Here is a 23,224-nt window from a genome sequence, read left to right on the forward strand (position 1 = left end):
CAGCAAGAGAGGGAACACAAGCAGGGGGGTGGGAGAGGGAGAACAGGCTTCCCACGAAGTGGGGAGCCGGATGCGGGGCTCGATCCCAGGACCCTGGGATCATGACCTGAGCGGAAGGCAGACGCTTAATGACTAATCCACCCAGGCGACCCCTGTTCATTCTTTTTCCCCCTATTCTTCCCTTATTCAAATCCTGCTCAGCTTCTTTTCCCTGATGTTCTCCTAGATCTTATGTTGTCCTTATCCTGTTTCTTAAAAACTGTTTTCTTATATTCTGTCTCCCTAACCAAATTGCAGGTATATCTCCATTTTTTAAATCTGTTTTTAAATTGCAGACAGTTTCTGTAACAGAATCCAAAGAGAGCATCCTTGGTGGGGTACTGAAAGTCTTACTGCATAGCATGGCCTGTAACCAAAGTGCAGTTTATCTACAACACTGTTTTGCTACACAGAGAGCCCTGGTTTCAAAGGTAGGTCATTTTTGAACGTGCAGTCTTCCCAGACTTTGCTTTCTCTTTTTATGTTTTGTAAGATCATCTAACACAGTCGTTGGTTAATATATTTATAGTTAACATTTTAATAATAGCCTGAGACCCACGATTCATCTTTGCCTCTTTTCTACTGTTGCCTTTTGTAATTTCTTTCTTATTTGGATCACCCTTAACCAGTTTTGGGTTTAAAAAAACAGTAGTTTTGTTGTGGAGAAGGGCCCCAAATTAATAACTAATTGAAAATGTGGGGCTTTCCTTGTTTTCTCTTTATCTCATTCTGTCTGTTCCTTATTAATTTGATTTGTTATGTAAGGTGTAAATAATTCATTCCATTGGCGTTAACTTACCCCATGATGAATGGAAAAGAAGGTACTTTTGTTTGTTCACCTACTGCAAGTATTTATTTCTGGTATTTGTCTTTCCCCAGGAAATAGGGATGTTCTTAAATCTTGAAGGTATCTATTTTATCATAGTCATCTAATAATATGGAATGCGCAGAGCTGTCAGTGGAGATTTAACCAATGGGTTATAATAAAATCATTGCAGAATTATTACATGTTGGTTACCATATTAAGTGTTTTGTGCTTAGTATCTCATCTCAGATACAGTCCTACAATCCCCTGTAGATATCGCTAGGCCCATTTTATGGCTGAGAAAACTGGTCCAGCATTGGGCTACTGGCTAATAAGTGACATAATCAATATTCAGACCCAATCTGCCTGGCTCTGTGGTCCACATTATCAAGCATTAGCAAATAGCACTTCACCGTTTTTTTAAAACGCTATACCTCCAACTCTCTAGTTCGGGCTCTATTAACCTTCCCCTGGAACTCTGACTGCGGAAGTTCGGTGTTAGTGTTGTTTTGTTGTTATCGTTGTTTTGTGTTGTTTTGGACAGTTCCCCGAACTCTTGTTTGAGGAAGAAACGGAGCAGTGTGCGGACCTGTGCCTGCGCCTTCTGCGGCACTGCAGTAGCAGTGTCGGTCCGATTCGGTCCCATGCCGGCGCCTCACTGTACCTCCTCATGAGACAGAACTTTGAGATCGGGAATGTAAGTGTTTATCCCTTGGCTCATAAGGGGCTCGAACTTATGCAGATACCTAGTTAGCTTGTGTCAGAGGGGAGCAGGGCGTTTTGTATATTTCAAGCCTACACTGTCTCGATATTTCTTATTACGTGGCTATCTTACAGAAATCCAAATCTCCAGTTTGGCTTCCCGTACTACAAATAACCTATAATAGTACAACTCGGAATATAAATGTATCACGAGCTATGGAAAATTTAATTATTATCATTAAGTAAAATGAAAACACTAATAAAGGAAATGAAAGGTTTAAATGTCTTGGTTTGATATTTTTTGATTATGGGCCAGCCTGAAGAACTCCATGTTTCCATTAAAGTGTTTTGTTTGATAATCTATTCACGCGTAGTGTTTTTTTTCTAACTTTGAGTCGAATGTATAGTTCATTTATTTTTACTTATATAAGTATTTAAGGCCTGGCTCGTCCTTTGAGCCCTGTTTTGGGTATCTCATTGGTTCTGATATATAGTGTTTTCGGTATTCTTGTTTGGTAGATATTTTGTAGTTTCAGTTTGAATTTTTAATCCCAAGAGTTGACAGTCCTTTTTGTTTTAAAGTTTAGATGTTAATTTCTGGTTTTATTTCAACGTGATTATACAATGTTAAATGCTGTGTCTCCTTTTTTGTACTGTGGATGTGTAATGTTACACAAGTACTTAAATAGAAAGAGTTTTCTTTATTTCAGAGTACTGAGTTAAATATACCTTATTAATTACATTATTTTTCTATATCCTTGTTATTTTGGTGCACTTGGTGGACTGAAGGAGGTGATTTAAAGCCTACGCATTATTTATTTCTCCTCTACCTCTTATTTGGTAAATTGGTATTCATAACTATTGTATCTTTTGTTACCTTTTTTTTTTTTTTTTTTGCTTTAATCATTTCTTATTTGGCTAAATACTCTCCTGTAGTTGTTTATGCAAGACAGTTCGTGGGAATAATATCTACCAAGTTCTTGGTTGTTCAGTGTTTTCTGTACTTAAAGGACAGCAAAGATAGTTATGAAGTTTTTTGCCTCAGACTTTGAATGAAAAGGAGGGGGGGCAGTGAGAAAGACCAGTAAAACATACCAGATAAAGAATAGTTAATAGAAAAAAGAAAAAGAGATACTTGAATACCATTTTCTTCTGGCTTTAAATATTGTTATAGAGATATCTGAAGATAGTCTGATATTTTCTTCCCTTTTAAATAACTTTTCCCCTCCCAATTGCTCAAGGGATTCTCTTTAAACTTAAAATTAAATACATTTTCTAGAATGTATCTTGGTATTGACCAATTTTTGTTAATTTTCTCAGGCACATGATACCTACTTTCAGTTTATTTCAGAAAGTTTTCTTGAATATAAAGTTGAATATTTTCTTCCAGGGTTTGGGGTGTTTCTGCTAGGTACCAGTTATACATATGTTGGGTCTGTTTTGCTTTACTTTTTTTGTTTTGTTTTGCTTTACTTCTTGCCTATCATTATTTCCTCTTTTCCTTTGTTAACATTTAAAATTTCCATTTATTGTGGTTCTTTTTCTCAGAATTTCTCTGTCCTATATACCTTATGTGCTCTCCATGACATCCTTTCTTTTTCCAATTTTATCTTTTTTTCTGTTTCTTTTTAAGTTGTGTCAGCTCACATGTAAGCTCCTATTTTATGTCCTCTCTTTCTGATTTGTGCTCTTTCCTTGAGTTTATTTCTGCCTTGTTTTCCTTTCTAAAGTTCATATATTTTAATAATTTAAGGCAAAATATTTCATTAGAATTTTCATCTGTTTCATAACAACATTTTTCTATTAAGTGTTTTTCATCTGGTGAGTTTCACTAATCTTCTCTTTTTTATTACTCAGCGTAGAAGGAGTTGGATTGTCTTGGCTCAGGTATTTGTAGGAATTTCCTTCAGGAATGTGTTTCTCATGGAATTTTGCTATTGTAAACGCACCTTGCCTAACTTCCTGAAGTTTCTGGTTAATCCATTTCTAGCCAGTCTTCCCAGATTTTTAGCTCATTTCATTTTCAAGACAAATAGCTTTATGACTTCAAAGTGAGTCTCCTATCTGAAAGAAGTATTTTTCCCCATTATTTCTGAAATCTGTGCCCTAGCATCCCTATTTGCTTTCTTCTCCTTGCCTTCTTTTGAAACTGTATACTATCTTAGCCTGTCTTGGCAACCATTCTGCATTTTTCTAATACATGAATTACATCAGACGCCTCCTTTGATGAAAATAAAGTTTGTGGATTTTTTCCTATTCATCTTTCATTTTTGTATAAAATCCAGGAGAAGCAGGAAATTGCAATTTCACACTGTCCCTTTTTAACTGGAAGCCAAGTCCTCATTTCTTAATCGAGAACAGAAGGATCCAATTACTTTATTGATCCTGTTTAGCTTTTGAAATAAAGTCCCTAAAATTTGACCACACTTGGAATCTTCTTGGTACATCTTCTGTTGTTTTAGGAAAGCTTTATATAATAGGATAAAAATAGGTAATTTGTCCTCATAGTGTCAGGTAGTACCTCTAATAAGGAATAGGTAATTTAAAACTGGCAGTGATTTATAGTTTATGTATTTGACAGATATTAGAACCAAGTATTGAACTGTGTTCTAGGTACTGTAGTAGGCATTGGGCACACAGATAGAAGAACAGTCTTTTTTTTTTTTTTTTTTAAGTAGCTTAACATTTAGTGGGAGAAGAAATGAACAGTGCTCATCTATGAACAGCCAATGTTCATCCTAATAATAGCAAGAAGTACCCTTTCTGTAGTGAGGATATATAAATTCATATTAGGTAAAACACTTAGTAACTGGCACTGAGCAAATGCTGAATAAGTGTTTGCTGTTGTTAATATAATGAGAGGTAAGCACAGGGCACTGTGTAAGCACAGAGAAAAATAATTTATGCTGCCAGAGATGGGTTTTCAGTAAGAGGAGATGCTTGAAGCAAGGATGAAGAATTGCTCAATCAGAATGATAAATAGGTGGCTAGCACTTTGTAGGTGAAGAAAATGGCACATGCATAATTAAAAAGGCATGGAGACAAGAGATGGAAACAGGCAAACAGAGAAAGATACTCTTTTAGCACTTTGTGATGGTTCTGGCTGGAAGAGAGAATAGGAAGAGATAAAGTTGTAACTGAAAAGGCCTAGACTAAGCTATCCCTAGGGCAGATACTTGTTTTAGTACTGGTCTTTCAATTCCCACTGTATAGTTTGCTATATTTACTGAGTCATATACTTGAATTTTATCCTCAAGGCTTCGGTCAGCCATTGGAATATTTTAAGGAGAGGACTGATATGTTCAGACTTGAAAAATTTACACAAATTTCCCTGATATTATGTAGAAAATAAACTTGGGTTATGAGAGAAAAGGCCGTAAGGTCAATTAAGAAGTTAATAATGGTAATCCAAGTAAGACTTGGTAAGGGTGTAAACTATAGCAATGGCCTTGGGAATGGAGAAAGACCAGACTGGAACAGATTGGGGGTAGTGTGGACTGGCTCTATGGTTTGGATAAGGACAGGGGAGAGTGACAGAGGGATGATTCCTAGATATTTTTTTTGGCCTGAATGACTACAAGAATAGTAGTACCATTTGTTTAATAATAGGAAAAGAAGGTATATTAGAAATGTTAAAATTGGGGTGCCTATGAGATCCAGATAGAGCCATCTAGTAAAATACTATGGCCTGGAGCTCTAGAGAGAAATAAAAGCAGAAGACCTAGACATTATATCTATACCAGTTGAAGGCAAAGAAATGGATGAGGCTGTTCAGAATGACAAGTGAAGAGGTTTCTTGACAAAATCTTGGGGAACACTGGTTTTTAAAAAGGGCAACCAAAAAGGAGTGGATATATTTAGGAAAATCAAGATAAAATGGTACCACTGAAGGTTAGGCAGGAAATTTTCAAGGATAAGAAAAGTAATCAATACATTTAAATATACAGAAATGTCAGGTAGAATATTGATCAGAAAGTATCTTGGATTTGGCCTTTATTAGGTTATCCCTGATTAACCTCTTAAAAGTGGTTTCATAGGGGGAAATGGTGGGACAGAAATGAATTTACCCTGTAAAAGGAAGAATGTAAACTAATTCTAAGCATTACTCCAAAGATTCTGCTTTAAGTTACTTCATGCATGATGTGTGTTAAATTACTTTCATCATGGTAATGGACCTAATGAAATGGGCTGGAGGTTAAAGACAACATCTCCCACTACGAATTTTGTGATATTGGTCAAGCTCTATAACCTCATGTGTAAACATAGTGTTATTATTAATAATATATACCTCAAAACAGATTAATGTAAAGTGTTAGGCACAGCTTCTAATTCAATTCTAATATATGGCTTTTTTTTTACTCTGTTTTGTAGCATATTATTCTTGGCAAAATTCTGAGTGTTAGGTTTTATTATAAGGTTTTAAAATAATTTGATTTTAATATGCATATTTCATTACTTTTTAAAAAATATCTTGCATGGAATGGTTTTTTTTTTTTACTAACCTTTTCATTTAGCAAGTACAAGAAGTAGACTTTTTTCTTAAGTTTTTCTATTTTAAGTGCTGACCTGACAACTTCTCTGTTACAGAACTTTGCTAGGGTTAAAATGCAGGTAACCATGTCACTGTCATCCTTGGTGGGCACATCTCAAAATTTTAATGAGGAATTCTTAAGACGTTCTCTAAAGACTATATTGACATATGCTGAAGAAGATCTGGAATTGAGGGAAACAACATTTCCTGATCAGGTCAGTCAGAAATGTGACTTTCTAGATCATTAGTTGAAATGGGATGATAAATAGGCACTTTCCAAATCGTTAATTCAAACTTTGGTTTTTACTGGAGGAATCTGTATTTTTCTTTCAATCCATAGATCATATGCCATAGATGCAGTGAATCATTTTGTTTCAGTAAGCCATGCTTCCTTCTTGGAAAGCTTAATATCTTTGATATGTAATTCTGTGAATTTGTAACAAATAGAACAAATAGTAGACCTAGGCAGTATAAACAAATAGGAAGCTTTATGATGAAATATTATTCCCAGTTATTAATGAAATAGTAATTGGCCTTAAAAGTGAAGTTTTTACAAACTACTGTTGGGAGAATCAGAAACAGAGAAACATAGGAGAGAATTCCCTTTTGTATTCTCTTCTTGTATCCTCTACATCCCTGTATTTTATTTCTACTTCTAGTTCTGTTTGTTTCCAGGTGAGAGAACTGGAAACAAAACAAAACAAAACAAAACAGCTCACTGAGGAATTAGTATAAAGTTTACTACCCTTCACTCACCGTACCCCAGCATATCCATATCCTTTAGAACTATATCAGTATCATTTTATTTGTTTTGCAACCTTCAGATGTTTATCTGAAATGTCTTCCAAACTAATTTAGTGATTGTGAATGAATGATAATTAAAGAATTTTTTTTAAATAAAATTCTCTGCTGCAGGTTCAAGATTTGGTTTTCAATCTCCATATGATCCTTTCTGATACCGTTAAAATGAAGGAACACCAGGAGGATCCTGAAATGTTGATTGATCTAATGTACAGGTATCATTTGTTTGATTTGTTTATACCTTGTATAATAGGTTTAAATTGGTAAAAGTTAAAAATAGAAGTACCCTATGATCTAGCAATGGCACAACTAGGTATTTACCCAAAGAATACAAAAATCCCAATTCAAAGGAATGCATGCACCCTGATGTTTATAGCAGCATTATCTACAATAGCCAAATTATGGAAGCAGCCCAAGTATCCATCGACCAATGAATGGATAAATAAGATGTGGTGTATATATATATATATATATATATAAATAATGGAATATCATTGAGCCATCAAAAAGAATAAAATCTTGCCATTTGCAACAACCTGGAGGGTATAATGCTAAAAGTGAAATAAGCCAGTCAGAGAAAGACAGATACCATATTATTTCACTCATATGTGAAAGTTAAGAAACAAAACAGATGAGCAAAGGGGAAAAAGAGGAAGAGAGACAAACCAAGAAACAGACTCTTAACTATAGAGAACTGATGGTTACCAGAGGGGAGGGGCCAGGGGAATGGATGAAATAGGTGATGGGGATTAAGGAGGGCACTTGTGTGATGAGCACTGGCTGTTGTATGGAAGTATTGAGTCACTAAATTATACATTTAAAACTAATATTACACTGTATGTTAGCTAACTGGAATTTAAGTAAAAACTTAAAAAAATAAATTGGTAAAACATACAGAAAGCATTAGATAAAAAAAATAAACATACCGGAATTACTTAAGTCATTTTCTAATGGTAGATTGAAAAGTCAAAATGCACTTTTTCCAGGCTACTTCTCAAAAACAGAGGATTTTTAAAAATAATCATGACACATATTTATACCTTACTCTCCTGTGCCCTAGACTTCATGCAGAGGCCTAAGACCCATATTTTAAATGTAAAAACCAGTCCTTTAGGAATACAGCGTATTATTTTACCATAACATTAAGTTTCCTGATTTTAAATATGGCTGTGCCTATAATGTAATATTTCTAAGAGCACATTTTGAGAAATTTGTAATTCCTGTTCTATCTTGCAAGATGCAAGTAAAACTTGAGACTTTACTTTGGCATATGACCCTCTCTTTTTATAGTTTTGGTGTTCTTTAAAGACACAAATATTTCTTTAAAATAAATATGATGCAATGAAACTATCTTACAAATCTTTTTTTGACTATAAAACTTCTTTACATTCCCATAATGAACACATATGTTCTCATAGCTTTCCCTTACTGATAGCATGTTTTTTGTTTTTTTTTTTAGTCCCCCTACAAAAAAACTGCTATCAACCATTCCATGGGCCCACAGTTACTTCTTTAAGCATATTCAGAGACATTTTCATACCATTCAAACACTTGTCTTAATAGGTTGTGCTCAGTGACAGAAACCTCTCTAGGTAAATACTGAACAAGCAGTCCAACTCCCTTCCAGCTTGGGAAGCAAATGCTCATTGAAAAGAATTTCTCTTCCAATTAGAATTGCCAAGGGCTACCAGACCTCTCCAGATCTGCGACTGACCTGGTTGCAGAACATGGCGGGCAAACACTCAGAACGAAGCAACCATGCCGAAGCTGCCCAGTGCCTGGTCCACTCAGCAGCACTTGTCGCTGAATATCTGAGCATGCTGGAGGACCGCAAATATCTTCCTGTAGGATGTGTAACATTTCAGGTAGGAATCTGCCAGATTTACATTACATCAAGGTATGTCCTTTTTAGTTTTACCTTTTCTTACTGGTGTTAAGATTCACTCAGCTTGTAAGGAAAGCATAAAGACTAAAGCTAATGCTTCACCAGATAAATTATCATTTCACTATCACTGTCTTGAATACATTGATAAAGAGTATTTCTTGTTAATCCCCCCCCCTTTTTTTTACCTCTAAATACCAGTGTTTATTCTCTTTGCCTATACTGCTGTGGACTTCATAGCATCTATGAAATACATGTGAAGTACGGAGAACCCGAATACAGTAGAAACTCTGAACTGGCTTTTACTTAAAACGTCACATAACCCAGCATTCTCCGTTCTCTGTATAAAAGAGGCAGATAACCGTGGCTCAGAGATGATAGTTTACTCCCTCGTAGGATCCATACCTCTGACCCACTAGTGGAATTCTTTGCTTGCCAGGAGTCAGTTATGCTTTGCTTTTCTTGAAAACCTGTGAATGTCAGATTTGGGAAATTACAAAACTTAATTAATTGTTATCTCTGCTGGTGAAATCTAAATGTGGAGAGAAAGCCAGTCATTGTTTCTCCAAAAACTGAATTAAATGTTTTGCAAAGACTTGATAAAAGTGAGTCTCCAAAACAATTGCTGTTGAATTAATTTTGGACCAACTACAAAAGACTGGGGGGAGAGCTCCTAGAAATCTAGGATAATTGGATAACCTGCTAAGTTCAAGTTTTTCAACTAAAGAAACCAGAACTGGAAATCTTTACTGAAGGTTGCATTATGGGTATCTAGTCAAGAGAGATTGGATGAAAATCTGGAGATCTGTACACAAAGAAAAGGCCTTAGATTTACTTTGAAAAAATGTCAAATGAGTGTATATTTGCTATAAATGTTTAGGTAAAAATATTTAAGGTAGTATGCATTATTTCTTCTTTGGAAATAATGGCTGATCCCAATCTCATTGGATTTTATTATACCTGAGTTTGTTCATTAACTCAATGTATGTTAGGCAAGCCAAGCCATATTGCACCTTAATTTTCCTGGTGGGGGGTTTTGACAAGATCATTTAAGTTAAAAATAAAGACTGTTTAAGTCTCCAGTGTGCTGTATCATATCAAGATTTTTCTAATTTTCTATCTCACAACTTTTATTAATGGAAAAGTTACCTATAGTATTACCATTTATTGTCCTCTTCAGAATACAGAAAGATTTTGGAGATTTGTCTATTATCTTTGTGTTGACTACCCCTACCTTTTTTTTAATCCAAGCTGGTATTAATATTTCATCTTCAGTTACTTCCTTATATATATCTTCCATGCTAAGAAATTAATTCCATTTCAAAAGCTGTTCTAATTTTCTCCCCCAGAATATTTCATCTAATGTTTTAGAAGAATCTGCAGTCTCAGATGATGTTGTATCTCCAGATGAAGAAGGTATCTGCTCTGGAAAGTACTTTACTGAGTCAGGACTCGTGGGATTACTGGAACAAGCAGCTGCTTCTTTCTCTATGGTAGATGACTCCTGTTCATTCTCCTTCCACAGATACATACCTCTGAATTATTCATAATATGTATATTCTCTCTGCCTATCTCCAAGCACCTTAAAAACTGTCTAGGAACAGATTTTTCTCTGTAGATATATCACTGCCTAACTCATTTTTGTCTTAATAATCTGTCATTTCCTCCAGTATTTTTCCTTTGCTTATTTATGAACCATCACTTAATCTATAACAGATTTTTTTTTTTTGGTTTATAAAACTTTTACCACCAAACATTTTCCAAAACCTTAAAATTAAAAATCAGAACAAAAAAGAAAACCTCTGGATGATTTTAACTTCCTGTTTGAGGGGACTAATGTGGCTCTAGCTCTAGAGCTGGTCTGTTGGATGACAGGGAGAATCTTCTTTTGAGTGTTTTGGACGTTGCCCTGGTGCTCAGGAAAATGATGGCCCCTCATCTCTTGGTTGCATAGTGAGCCCTCTTAGGAAGGTGTTAGAGACCTGAAACTTACTTACCAGAAGCTTAATGAACTACGTCTTTGATCCCTTGCCTGTACCATGTTATAAGCCCAGTCCTTGTCCCTCCCTATCTGTATGTGAAGGATTGAAGCAGTCTTTTTGATCCATAATAGGATGATTATTGGAGAAGGGAAAGATAGCTAGCCCTGCTTACTTTCTTAAACTATGGTAATAGGGACACCTGCTTTCTCTGACATTTCTGTTGGGTATTTAGTGTCCCATTGTCAAGGTTTAGAGACTGTGAAATTCATGTTAGGGTAAGGGGGAAGCTTAACATAATATGCAATGCTGCCCTTCTTCACCATTATACTGCTATAGGGAATTGGTTATTCTCCTGGCCTTAACCCTACCCTGCGATGTGTTGGTTAAGGGCATCTATTTAGAAGGCATACAGCCAGAATTCATATCCTGGCTCTGCTACCTTAGTAGTTCACTCACTCCCGGCACAAATTACTCAACCTATCAGTGCTTTGCTTTTCTCATCCATTAAATGTATCTACTAGTAGTAGGAGTCCCATGGGAATGCTGTTAGGATTAAATGAGTTAATATATGTAAAGTGCTTATCACGGTGCCTGGCTCCAAGTAAGTATTAGTGTTTGGCATTACCATCCTCTTCACCATTATTCCCACTGAGAACCAGCTTATTTAAATATAATTATTCTGAGACTCTTAAGAATGTTAGGTGATTGGCCATTTTAAAATTTCCTATCTGAGGACCTCGAATGTCCTGATTGCTCCCCTTGATCCCTGCTGCTTGAGTTTCATTTTAAGTGATCTGAACTAGCAGTGGGGAAATGTTTTTTGTTTTTTTTTTTTTAAGATTTCTATTTATTTTTTAACAGAGAGAGAGACAGCGAGAGAGGGAACACAAGCAGGGAGCATGGGAGAGGGAGAAGCAGGCTTCCCGCCGAGCAGGGAGCCCGATGTGGGGCTCGATCCCAGGACCCTGGGATCATGACCTGAGCCGAAGGCAATCGCTTAACGACTGAGCCACCCAGGCGCCCCGGGAAATGTTTTTTGCTATTAATGGAATATTTTAATAAATACACACTCTGTGTTTGTGTGTGTGTAATTTTAATAATTCATAGTAATACAATGGCCTGTATTACAGAAGTTTTTTTGTAATAGCATATAATTATGAAATTCACTGTTTTTCAACTAATCTGTTTAAGTTTTCTTTTTTAAATTTTTTTAAAGATTAATTTATTTGAGAGAGAGAGAGAAAGAGTGCAGGAACGGCCTGAGGGGCAGAGGGAGAAGATCCTGGGACTTCAGGATCATGACCTGAGCCGAAGGCAGACGCTTAACTGACTGAGCCACCCAGTCGCCCCCTAATCTGTCTAATCTTAATTACAATAATTACTGGGGCATTTTGGTTACACTATATATATTTAACTATTACAGTTACATGATTGCTTAAACTCCTGTGAACTTTTACTAGAAAATTTAAGAACCATATGTTTATTTCCTTGGGAAAATATGTTGATTTATGAGGTAATAGGAACTCAGCAGCTCTTGGAAAATCTCTTTCTTCCTACATTATAGCCACCAACCCGTTATTAAGGATAAGAAAACGGAATAACAGTACAGACACATGTTGTCCCTCACTGTGGTTGTGTTAAGCAGAGTAGCCCTTGGCTGGCCATTGGCCTCTAGGGGAATAAAATCTGGTAGCTCAGAACCTTCTTAAATCTGGTGAAAGATCACTGATTTTTTTCCCACAGGGTATTTTCAATAAGATTTCCTATACCAATTTAATATTTTAGAAATGTAAATAATTTTAGTTTGCCAAGATGCCACAGGTTATCTGATATCTGTGACTAATGTAGTACTTGGATTTCTTTTATTCTTCTCAGAATTAATTTCTGCCACAGTTTATATGCATATGTAAGTACTCACACTCACACACTAGTGAAGTAGTTACTGTGTAGATATCAGAATGTTCAATTTCAATTATATAGAACTTTAAATATGCATATGTTTTTTGTGTAAAATACACCCACACATACATATCCATCCATCTAGAGGAGATAATGCGTTGTGTAAAATTCTTTTATTAAGGCTTGATAAAGTTAAAAATTAGTAGTGTTTGTTTTTATGTCCTACTGGGAAAGCTTCACTGGTATTGCCTTAGTGGAAGTATTGTGAATTCATAAATTGTAATTCTTTACTTTCATATTGATGTAAGAGAAAACAATATCTTATAACATTATTCTTATAGGCTGGCATGTATGAGGCAGTAAATGAGGTTTACAAAGTACTTATTCCTATTCACGAAGCTAATCGGGATGCAAAGAAACTATCCACAATTCATGGTAAACTTCAAGAAGCATTCAGCAAAATTGTTCATCAGGTAATGATTGCAATTTCAGTGTAAATGGAGAAAACTGTCTGAAAGCATTAGTGTTGCTTTGTCCTGATGTCAAACTAGATCCGATGAAATGACCGTCTTACTCAGGTTACAGATGAACAATGTCAAAATGATGGTTCATGGCCAGAGCAAGATTCATTAACAAAAAATGAATTTACCTAAAGTAGATCATGATCATCATAAACTTTCTACATAGTTTTTTTATTCACTTTTTAAAAATTAATAGTTGGCAAATTTTTAAAATTGTGAGTTCTTTTCTGTTTCAAATGTGAGTTAAAATTGTGAATCTGATTTTTAAGTTGATTTCTTTTGCTGCCAAAAAAGCTTTTGTATTTGTTAGTTTTTTATTAAATGATATGAAAGTTTAATAAACTAATATTGTTAATGTTTTCAACTTAGCTTCAACTGTTTTTCCCTAGATGTTCCATTCAGTCATCCTTTAATATATTTCTAATATGAAAATAATATTTAGTGAAAATAATGACTAAAACTGTTGTCTTATGCTTATTGAATTATAATAGTATGATTTTAGTACTTGTTTATAGTTCATGGAATCCACATATTATCACCAAAATTAAAATCAAAATAAGGCTTGGTTTAAAAATCAACTAGCAATTGATTTCCCTGAAACTAAATTCTCGGTTCTCTTAATATCCTCTGAAATATCCTGTTGAGCCTCCTCCTTCCCTTCCCTTCCCTTCCCTTCCCTTCCCTTCCCTTCCCTTCCCTTCCCTTCCCTTCCCTTCCCTTCCCTTCCCTTCCCTTCCCTTCCCTTCCCTTCCCTTCCCTTCCCTTCCCTTCCCTTCCCTTCCCTTCCCTTCCCTTCCCTTCCCTTCCTTTCCCTTCCCTTCCCTTCCCCTGACTACCTGTGCTGTTATCTGCTACTGCCCCCATCCAAGAAGGACGTGGAGTACTGATGGTCCACGTTTGTATTCATTACTAGTCCTGTTCTACTGTCTGTCAGCTTGACCTCCTCTTTCTCGCTGTGGACTAAGCTATTCTGGATGAATTGATATAATCTGAAAAACTTTAATAGTCTTAAAACAGGGCTGCTATACTGTTAAGTCAATATTTTATTGTCCTCTACTAAAACACTGAAATTGCCAGAGATTTGTTATGATTCATGATGGTAACAGGTGGGTCTTATAATAATCAGTTGTGTACATATACTGTAGGTTACATGTCAGGTCTGGAACACCTGGAGCTAGTAGTTTACAAGAAATTTTTCTCCATTGTATGATAGGCATTTGAGCAAAATTGCGATTTCTATTTCAGTTTACCCTGGGTAGTTCAGTGAAGCACAGCTCCCATGAGTTAGAGGTCTAATTCAGATACATTAATTGAACACATAGCTGCCTCTTTTTCACCAAAATTTATAGTTTCTCTTTCTAAAGTTTTTAAAAGGTGAAATTTTAACTACTTAGGTTTTGAACAAGCAATTTAGGAAATTATCACCGATCTTAAGTGAAAGAATATGGTGTTAAAAATATCCTGCTGTCTTCTGTTCGCAGAGATTTTATGGTATATGGTGCCTTACACTGCTCAAGTTCCTTTGGCCTTTTTTTTTTTTCTTTTAAAACTTTTTTTTTTTATGACTTGCCCTTTTTTACTTTTTATTATACAGAGTACTGGCTGGGAGGTAGGTAATGTTTTAGTTAGTTAAAGACACTAATAGATTGATTTGACGAGATTTCTTATGCCAATGCTTTGCCCACATGTGCTAGCTGTGGGCATTCTGTTGCTATCTGCTATCAACTGAATTCATTAACCAAAGAAATTTTGTTAAAATACTCTAAGTTATTTTAAGCAATTTATTATTAAGAGGTTGTAGGCAGTGCATGGAAATTCATATGTTGTACTAATGAGATTCTTTGGTAAATGAGCCACTTTGTCATCACTTTAGTTTGTTTTTATCCTTTGAAGCATTTTCTTTCATCAACATTTACACACAGATTTCTTTTTTTAACCATATTGTTTCACCTCATTTTACAGAGGTCGATTTATGTGTTATTGCTCAGAGGTGTGTAGAAAATACCATATTTCATCTGATCAAAGACGCCATCAATTGTAAGACATACCATTATTTTATATGCCTTTGAGAAAGAAAAGGAAACGTATTAAATCACAACATCAGGGATATTAAAATGTGGGCCAAAAAATGTGCATCTCAGAATTGATGAAATAATGTGTTGATTTGATCTTGAGTCACTTCACCTTGAGTATGAGCACTACTGAGGGAAGAAATTCACTTTGTCATTTAAATTTTGTTGGTGGGAGGGATAAAGAGAGTGGGAGAACATGAAATTTACTTTGACCTCCTCTACTGACAGGTTGATAATTTGTGTTGAAGACTACGTACGCTTCCTTTTATGTAGGAGGTAGGCTTGTGAAGAGCAATGTATGAATCGAATTTTACCTGAAAAAAGCCCGAAAGATTTGATTGCTATTGTTTTAAATCTTTCTATAAAGAAAAGAGTTCTGGAAAATGTGCCCTAATTTATTTTGATGAGGTAAAGCCAGGGTATTAATAAATCAGGTTTATTTTAAGCGAGGTATACTTGTAAAGTTGTCTGCTTTGCCTCTCACTTTGAGGTCACATTTACGTCGTCAGCTCAACAGCTTAACACTTTCTCTGGTTTTGCACTGCGGTCCTTATTTGGGGACCCAGATAGAAAACCTTAGGAATAAATGTTACTACTGTGTTTATTCCATTCCTGAATTAGTCCCTACTTTTTGCTTTTCTTCAGATGAAGCCAGTACTTGTGTATCTACCTTAATTCTCCAGATTCAATGTGTATGACCTTATTAATATCTAATATATAATTCCTCATTTTTGTGGCTCAGTTAAAAGGTAACAGAAAGAGACTTGCCATGGTTAATCTAGGAATGGTAAAGTTCCTTATGGATTTCCTCACATGAAATGAAATTAGCTGAAAAGTAGGCATGAAAGAAGATATATTGAAACCTCTGAGCAGTTTATTACTAGTCGGCTTGATGCTAAATCGACCCCTGAAAGGTATAATTTTCACTGGTTATGACATTAATATCATTCTGTCATCATGTTTATTGCATGATAAAAGTCGTGCAGACTTTATTTTTCTGTTTATATTCTTGTCACTACCTTTCACTGGACTTTTAGCTTTGTAGCTTCTAAAATTGTTGCACGTTTGTTTTTTTGCCTTTCCCTTATAAAACTTAAATGGATGCTTGCATTTTAAAAATGTGTTTGCCACCATTTGCTGCTTATTTGTTTTGAAATTTCCCTAATTAAAATGCTTTCTGTTTTCTCTTCTCTCTTGCCCCTGGTTGCTGACCCTACTCCCTACTTTTACTATTGTCTATTGTGGTAAGTTCCTATCTTGTGAATATTTTTCTTTTTGACTCTGTGAAAACTTCAGTAATTTTGTTTTTTTCTAAAAGCTGTGTTTCCTAGCTAATATCCTAGTATTCTCAAAGAACTCACTGGTTTAATATCCAGTAGGGATAACTTATCCATTGTGTAGAAAGGCTATTGGAATGGATAACTCACTACATGACTTACAGGAAAGCCCTTCTGGGCAGTGTGTTTCATTTTTCATTATGCTCTTTGATTTGGTACAAATTATTGGAGTTGGCAGAGCTTTTGAGGGGTGTGTGTGTGTGTGTGTGTGTGTGTGTGTGTGTGTGTGTATAAAAGATAACTGTAAAACTTGACACTTAGCAATTTGGTCAAGTATTTACCATGCAGAGGAACAAATCAGGAACCCGTCACAAATCATGGTGGCTCTTCCCTGCTCTTCCGGTCTCAGTACCTTAATGGCTATTTAGTGTTCACCTTTATTTTCTCTTTTCCCAAGCCCATTTCTTTTTCTGGCAACAGTAGGAAATAAAGTGTGTTTTAATCATTTCTTTCACGATTGCATTTTAAAAAAATTTTTAGGAAAAGAGAAATACTGAATTTCTGTATGGAAATTTTTATACTGATTTCAGTTTTTGCATGTGTGTGTTTCATTTTTAAAAGAAGCATTTATCCATGTACCCAACAGTGATCAGTTTCAGAAATAGATTAATGCAAGTTTGGATTTTTCAGAATAATCAATCCCCAAACATCGGTAAAAGTCATGTGACACTTTCTCCTTTCTTTTTTTTCTTAAAAGATTACAACATGTTTCTTCAAAGGCAATATCACTACTGTATTAGGTGTATCTTATCGTCTCCAGAAAGTCTAGAGAAGGGCTTATTAGTTTTGTGAAGCTAAACTCTTTCTGCTGGACTGCTAAAGAAAAGTGGAGTACCCTAATTTTTGAGATCGAAACATGCAAAAGGGCTATATCTTAACTCTTGTCATTGGGCTGGATGGACATGACTATGAGGCAGTTTTTGGGGTTTTATATGCTCAGAAATACTGGCCATAGTTTTGGTGCAATGGTTTCTGTTGAATTTTTTATGCTTTAATCCATGCTAAAGCTAAGTGAGATAAATTAACTCAGCTAAGCAAGTAAAGGTAGAGCAGAATTAGAAACAGCGATACGATGGAGGCGGGGGGAGTCCCTGAAGGAAGGGAATGAAAAAAAAAATTCCAAAAGCCTAGTCTTTACCTCAGGGATGTTAAGTCAGATATAAAGAAAGTTAAGGAAAACATAATAGGTGGGAAGAATCTTATCTCCAGGAGGAGACACTTTTTGGGTAGTTGGTGACTCCCTGATAATTGGCACAGACTCATGACTGAGCTTCTGATGACGCAGTACCGCTGATCGTGTTCTGCCCTTTATGCTACTTTTCAGAAAAAGGAAAGACTTGGACAGAAAACATGCACAGTGTGGAGGACAGTAGATGTGATTTCTTTTTCCTGGACTATGACATGGAATGGTTGAAACTGAACTTCTGAAAAGAAATGTAACAGGCTGTATCTTAGGATATATTGCATAGGTGAACCACCAACCTGGTTATCATATTAGAGTAGAGAGGACAGTGTTGTAATATAGCAAAAGACAAAGCATAGGGTAGGAGGTACCCATTAATTCTCAAAAGACTTATTCAAGGAAATTCTCAAGGAAAACATCAGAAGTGGAAGATGGTTCAGAGATCATACTTATGTCCTAATGTTTGTATATCAGTATATAGGGTATGGGAATTTATATAGCTTAATTAAGAACTTGGACTTCAGGTGTCAAATATATTGGTATTTAACTCTCAGCCCCACCACTGATTAACATGTGACCTTGGACGAGTTACTTTTCCTCATCTATAAAATGAGGGCAAAAAAAAAATGGTACCTATCTCATAGTTGTGATAAGAATTAATAATTCGTGTAAAGGGGATAATAGCATCTAGCACAGAGTAAGTAGTTTAAAATGTTGGAGATTATTATTTTTATTGTTACTATAACATCATCATCATCATTATCATTATTGCTACTTGAAATCTTAACACAGTTTGGCTAATGAAATCTAGGAGGTGTTATTATGTTCCCAAGTTGACATCTACTACTAACTAAACTGATGAAAGCGTTTGCGTTCTATAAGAGGAGTAGGTTGAGTAGAAGAGGAGGGTGATGACCACTGTCTGAAATCCTGGTGTGCCTGTCTGGAAATCAGTTACCTTGAAGGAAGCATAGCAGAAAACAGTTAGGTGTGGATAAAAGTTTTAGTAGTGATGTCATTGTAGAAATACAAAACTAGCCCCACAGAGTGTTCTTGCATTAAAGATAACAAAACTAGAAAAGATTTGCAGTCCATTTGTCATAAGACATTTCAACCGTTAGAGACGTGGAGAGAGGAGTAGATGGGTTTTGCTTGTCTGTGATGTGGTCGCATCACCCAGGAGATGGTAGAATCAATAAATAGAAGAATAAATTGGAGTGTGGGAATGATAGGAAATTCAGAAAGAATTCATGACGGCAAGGAAAGGTAATGCTAGAGAAATAGAAGCTAGGTTGTAGGAAAGTAGAAAACGAGTGTCCTCCTGTGGTCTAAAACTCTGAAGAAGAAATAAGATGAAGTGATATTTTTGCTGAGGAAGCAGCTATATGATCATGGGTTCGTGAACATGATAGAGTCAGTGGTTTTACACTATAGAACTTTTTGTAAATTGAAAATAAATTTACTCAAACTCTTAGCCTTCCTTTTGTTTCCTCCCCCATTCCAGTGCACACACATTCATTCTCAGTTCCAGTAACTCCTTAGAGTTACCTCTCTGATCTACTCCATTCTGCCTCTTGCACACTCCCCTTCAATTCCCCGGCCTCCTTCCTGTTCTTCAAACATACTGGAGAGGCTCTGTCCTGGGACCTGTGCACTGGCTCACTCTTCTGCCTGCAGTGCTCTCCCCAGAGATCCACATGAATAACTCTCCCATCTCCTCCACATCTTTGCTCAGATGTCACCTCTTGGTGAGACCTACCCTAACCACGCTCTTTGTCTCTTTTGTTCACTGATTTATCACAAATGCCCAGAACAGTTTGCTGACATATATGGTAGGCACTCAGTCAATATGTGAATGGATGAATGGTTTCCCTCACATTCTGTTTCATGGCTTTTATCTTTTTTCTTTCTCTTTCTTTCTTTCTCTCTCTCTCTCTCTCTGCTGAAACGGTCTTTCCTTCCTTCCTACATCCAGTTAGCCGTTCTTCTGACTTGTAGAAAGAACCCTGTGTGTCACCTCTTCTGTGACCTGGGTCCAGCAGGATTAATCTTTCCTTTCTTGATTCCACTTTCTATTATAACACATAACCCTTTGTATTGTAATTATTTGAGTATATCCTCTACTTTCTTGAGGAGCCAAATCTTTTCATTTTTATTTTCGTATTACTGACGAACAGTGTCTAACACATTATAAGCACTCAGTAATTTTTTTCCTTAAACTGAATGTCAGTATACGAAAGTAAATAAAAAGAGCTTGAAGTGCTTAGTAACTAGGTATAAGCTGCATTAATAAAATTCAAGTTCATATGGGAGGCAGTGAGCCCACTGATCCCTGCACTGATCAGGTCACATCAGCAGTATTGTGTCTGTTTCTGAGATGCCACACTTTGAAAGGTGGCATTGAAAACTAATAAAATGCAAACACGATAGTAATTCCTATCATATAAAGATGATTGGGAACTGGAAAGTTTAGCTAAAGGAAACAAGTCCTAATCGCGGTCTTCAAATATTTAAAAGGCCACAATATTAAAGATGTGGAATAGCATTTTAAGTTGGACACCTCTGAGAGGAGTTTGGCCAGAATAACAAAATTTTACTATTTGTGGTTTCTAAAAGTAGAAATGTTTTATGTGTATATATGTGTATGACATTTTTGAAACATAATAATCGCAAGGTATTAATTTTCTCAAACGCCATTTTTATTTTCCATGCAGTGCCTTCATTCCTTGATTATGTCAAAATTTGCTGTTATATTGTTTCATTGGCTTATGGATGGTTTTAATCAGAATTTTGATTGAATACCTTTGTTTCTAGAGAGATTTCATTTGCTGTAGGAACTCAGTTAATTTTTATACCTGTTAAATTTTGAAATGACTGTGAAAAAAATTTTTAGATTAGAAACCTCGTTTGTTTATGTTTTTTTTTAGCTCCAAAGACATTTTTGTCTTCAAAACTTTATTTCTCCTAGATAGAAATGTGGGGATATTTTTAGTCACTGTACCTTTTTTTTTTTTTTGGTGTTATGAAACTAGTAAATTAAGGATCAGCGTTTCCTGTTTTGCTTAATTATCTGTTTCATTTGTGACTTATTTTATATATCCTTTAGCCTTTCCAGTAAGAACTCAATATAGGAAAAGTAAGTATAAGACAGATTAGGCTTAAAGAGAATTCAGAGGTTTTTAAATACTTATGTGAGGCTGTGTATATAGGCACTACCACAAAATCCTTCTGAAACATCTTGGTGTTTTTTTTAAAGATTTATTTATTTATTTGAGGGGAGGTAGGGGCAGGGGAGAGCGAGAATCTTAAGCAGGCCCAACACAGGGCTCAATCTAATGACCCTGAGATTGGGACCTGAGCCGAAACCAAGCATCAGGCGCTTAACCAAAGGCACCACCCAGGCACCCCCTTTTGAAACACCTTCGTAAATAAATTGTAAGAAGTGCATAGAAAGCTTCCAAATATTTTATCTTTATTGAAGGAATTTGTCCTCAAATGTGCTGTGTAAGAATTCAGATGGTCTTAGTGTACTTTGTACTTGAATGTGTGGTTAATGTATGCAGGGGGTGGTTTGGGGACTTTAGAATAACCAACTTGTGTCACAGTTTTTTCTTATCTCTCATGCACTTTTCCCTTTCTGTTCCATTTTTTGTTACTCTTCCACATAGAAGTATTGTTATGGAGAGAGGGACACCCATTGTAAATTGTTTGCCTTTGGGCTTCTGGATGGTCTTGCCATTTACTGACTCTTTCCTCTATGCCAGGTGCTATATACTTGGCTCCTAACTTTTATGATCTCATTGATGATATGTATAAAGATTGTATAAAGGCAAACGCTAACTAAAAATGTTAATGTTATTTTTAAATTTAACTTTATTTGGTATGCTATAATTTCAGAATAATTAAGACACAGTTCATGTTATACAAAGCATCTTTTCTTGCAATAAGGAAAATAATTTATCTCAAAGTATAGGGACTTAAAAACATAGACCAATGTGAGGTAGTCACTTGATACAAACTCTGAAAAACATTAAACATATGTGATTTAGTCACCTGATAAAAGCCCTAATTGCAGAATGTTATTCGTTAGAAATAACGAAAAAGAAAGAATATTTACTTTGTTTTTACCTTCATTTGAAAAACAATAAAATTTTGTAATTTTGAATGAAATCTTTTTGCAATGTTTTGAGAATTTTATGCTATAGCAATGTAAACATAATGTGAAAAACAAAAAAAAACTTTGTATTAAAGTTTCTTTGTTTTCCTACGCCTAGGATGGTAAGCGGATGTTTGGCACCTATTTTCGTGTTGGTTTTTATGGAACCAAGTTCGGGGATTTGGATGAACAGGAATTTGTTTACAAGGAGCCTGCAATAACCAAACTTGCAGAGATCTCTCACAGATTGGAGGTGAATGCTGTGGTAGCTTATAAAAGTCATCTTTATTTTGTGTTCTCTATGATGAATTGACTTTCAGATCCAGATTGAATCATTTAATAAGGCAGATCCTGCCAAATAAACTACTCCTTTAGAGACTAAGGATTTTTTGATAGCTACAGTAATAATCTTTCAAATCCTTCAAATCTTTTATGGCAACAGTAAAATAATATTAACTTTTTTTTGAGGCTCTTTTTTCACACATCTTTTAGAAACCGCTACAACCTTCAGAATTACTGTGATTTACAGAGAAATGTATAGTATTATCTACATTTTGCAGTAAAAGGCATAAGGATTTAAGTAGCAACTAATGATGGAACTGGAACCCCAAGAATTTTTTTTTTTAAGATTTTATTTATTTGAGAGAGAGAGTGAGAGAGAGAGAGCACATGAGACCCATGAGAGGGGGGAGGGTCAGAGGGAGAAGCATACTCCCTGCTGAGCAGGGAGCCCAATGCGGGACTCGATCCTGGGACTCCAGGATCATGACCTGAGCCGAAGGCAGTCGCTTAACCAACTGAGCCACCCAGGCGCCCACCCCAAGAAATTTCTGACCCAAGTGCGTTATCTCTTTGGTCTGATTCCCAGTGAGAATCCTTTAGAAATTAAAAGCCTGAAATCATACCCTGAAAACACTTCTTAGAACCCCTTAACCTTTAGAACTTCTTCATTTTTACCATGAATGACTAGTTTTCATATTTATAAGGTTTACCAATCTCTTCTGCTATAGTCTTTCCAACTTCTCTCTATTCTTTTTTACTCAAAACGCAGCCCATGGACCAGAAGCACTGGCCTCATCTAGGAGATTGAAATGTAGAATCTCAGACCCTGCCTACCCCAGATATTCTAAATTAAAATCTCCATTTTAACAAGATCCCTGGGTGACTTGTATTCACATCAGAGTTTGAGAAGCAGTGTTCTGGGCTTGTTTTAATTCTCAGCTCCTATTAGTTTCTTGAATGTTATATCCTTATTGGTGACTTCCCTGGCCTCCCTTCCATAAATTGGCTTAAAGTGTGATTTTTTATTTTTCA

At 35.7% G+C, this 23,224-nt stretch overlaps 1 protein-coding gene across 1 annotated transcript in view; it reads left to right on the forward strand.

Annotated features, from left to right (window-relative positions):
• The window catches only part of DOCK7 (dedicator of cytokinesis 7), a 217,923-nt gene that overhangs the window by 179,096 nt on the left and 15,603 nt on the right, over window positions 1-23,224 (forward strand). The window contains exons 35-42 of the mRNA XM_028106855.2: window positions 336-470; window positions 1,389-1,541; window positions 6,134-6,292; window positions 6,993-7,093; window positions 8,551-8,743; window positions 10,110-10,253; window positions 12,983-13,114; window positions 22,029-22,163. Of these exons, the coding sequence (XP_027962656.1) occupies window positions 336-470; window positions 1,389-1,541; window positions 6,134-6,292; window positions 6,993-7,093; window positions 8,551-8,743; window positions 10,110-10,253; window positions 12,983-13,114; window positions 22,029-22,163 (1,152 nt within the window). The remainder of the gene's footprint in view (window positions 1-335; window positions 471-1,388; window positions 1,542-6,133; window positions 6,293-6,992; window positions 7,094-8,550; window positions 8,744-10,109; window positions 10,254-12,982; window positions 13,115-22,028; window positions 22,164-23,224) is intronic.

Source organism: Eumetopias jubatus, unplaced genomic scaffold (genome assembly GCF_037043125.1).
Source record: "Eumetopias jubatus isolate StellerSeaLion01/CBP00866 unplaced genomic scaffold, mEumJub1_p1.0 scaffold_4, whole genome shotgun sequence".
NCBI classification, from domain to species: domain Eukaryota; kingdom Metazoa; phylum Chordata; class Mammalia; order Carnivora; family Otariidae; genus Eumetopias; species Eumetopias jubatus.